At 46.9% G+C, this 1,229-nt stretch overlaps 1 protein-coding gene across 1 annotated transcript in view; it reads left to right on the plus strand.

Moving 5' to 3' along the window:
• The window catches only part of mtr (5-methyltetrahydrofolate-homocysteine methyltransferase), a 56,408-nt gene that overhangs the window by 10,969 nt on the left and 44,210 nt on the right, over positions 1-1,229 (plus strand). The window contains exons 8-10 of the mRNA XM_015379301.1: positions 356-450; positions 536-636; positions 862-923. Of these exons, the coding sequence (XP_015234787.1) occupies positions 356-450; positions 536-636; positions 862-923 (258 nt within the window). The remainder of the gene's footprint in view (positions 1-355; positions 451-535; positions 637-861; positions 924-1,229) is intronic.

The following is a 1,229-nucleotide window of genomic DNA, read 5'->3' on the forward strand; positions in this document are numbered from 1 at the left end:
CATGAAAATTACGCTGAATTAAAAACATTTATCCTTTATTGAACAGGATGTAATAATTTCATATTTAAAGGACTTTCAGAAGTTTGAATTCTGAATAAGACTAGACTTTTCCTTTAATAGGGTTTCCCTCTCTGGAGCTGATGTATCCGCTCCGCAGCCAAAGGCATGTTTTAGAGTCTCTATACTCCAGTTAAAGTTAATTGATTGCTAAATTAGTTGAGGATTATTTCAATAATCGATTAATCTGATTCATAGTTTCAGTTCTAATTTATTCCTTCCTAAATCTGATGGAATTTGAGCGCCGTTGCTGATGCTAGGATATAAGGCGTGTTGACATGAGCAGTGTTCCCTGCAGGTGTCGGGGACCATTGTGGACCGGAGCGGGCGGACGCTGTCCGGTCAGACGGGAGAGGCCTTCGTAGTGAGTGTTTCCCATGCTAAACCTCTGTGGTGAGTTTACCTCTGGAAGAACCAGCAGGGGGCGCTGTGGGGTAATCGCCTAAACGCTAAACCAGCATAAATCACTGTGTTGCAGTATTGGCCTGAACTGTGCTCTAGGGGCCACAGAAATGAGGCCTTTTATTGAGGCAATTGGAAAAAGCACCACAGCTTTCGTCATCTGTTATCCCAATGCAGGTGAGCCAGAATTAGTTCATCTATCTGACTGTTTTTACATATGATGCCATCACCAACAGCAGCAACTAAAGGCTCCAAGGGGATGCTGGAGGTTCCTCTGCAGTCTTTTAGTTCTGAGTCATTGTTAAGGTTTTGTTTACCTTTAATGACCTGAAGACCAACAGTGACCTGTGTTCTGGTTCTTTCTGCCTCATGATGCGTTTTCTTTTTTTTTTTTCCCGTCAGGTCTTCCCAACACATTTGGAGGTTATGATGAAACGCCTCAGGTCACCGCCTCCAGTTTAAAGGTTCTGTTCCTTTACACACGTTTACAGAGCAGTTGAATTAGCAGCCTTAAGGCCTGAACACACCGGCTGCGTACGACTTTTTCATCCCCGATCCGATTTTTCGGAGCACCCAGGGCTAACGTTAGCCCGTCTGCAGCAGCCAGGGCTAACGTTAGCCCGTCTGCAGCAGCCAGGGCTAACGTTAGCTCGTCTGCAGCAGCCAGGGCTAACGTTAGCCCGTCTGCAGCAGCCAGGGCTAACGTTAGCCCGTCTGCAGCAGCCAGGGCTGGCATTAGCCCGTCTGCAGCAGCCAGGGCTAACGTTAGC

This window comes from Cyprinodon variegatus, unplaced genomic scaffold (genome assembly GCF_000732505.1).
Source record: "Cyprinodon variegatus isolate N-32 unplaced genomic scaffold, C_variegatus-1.0 Scaffold189, whole genome shotgun sequence".
Lineage (NCBI taxonomy): Eukaryota > Metazoa > Chordata > Actinopteri > Cyprinodontiformes > Cyprinodontidae > Cyprinodon > Cyprinodon variegatus.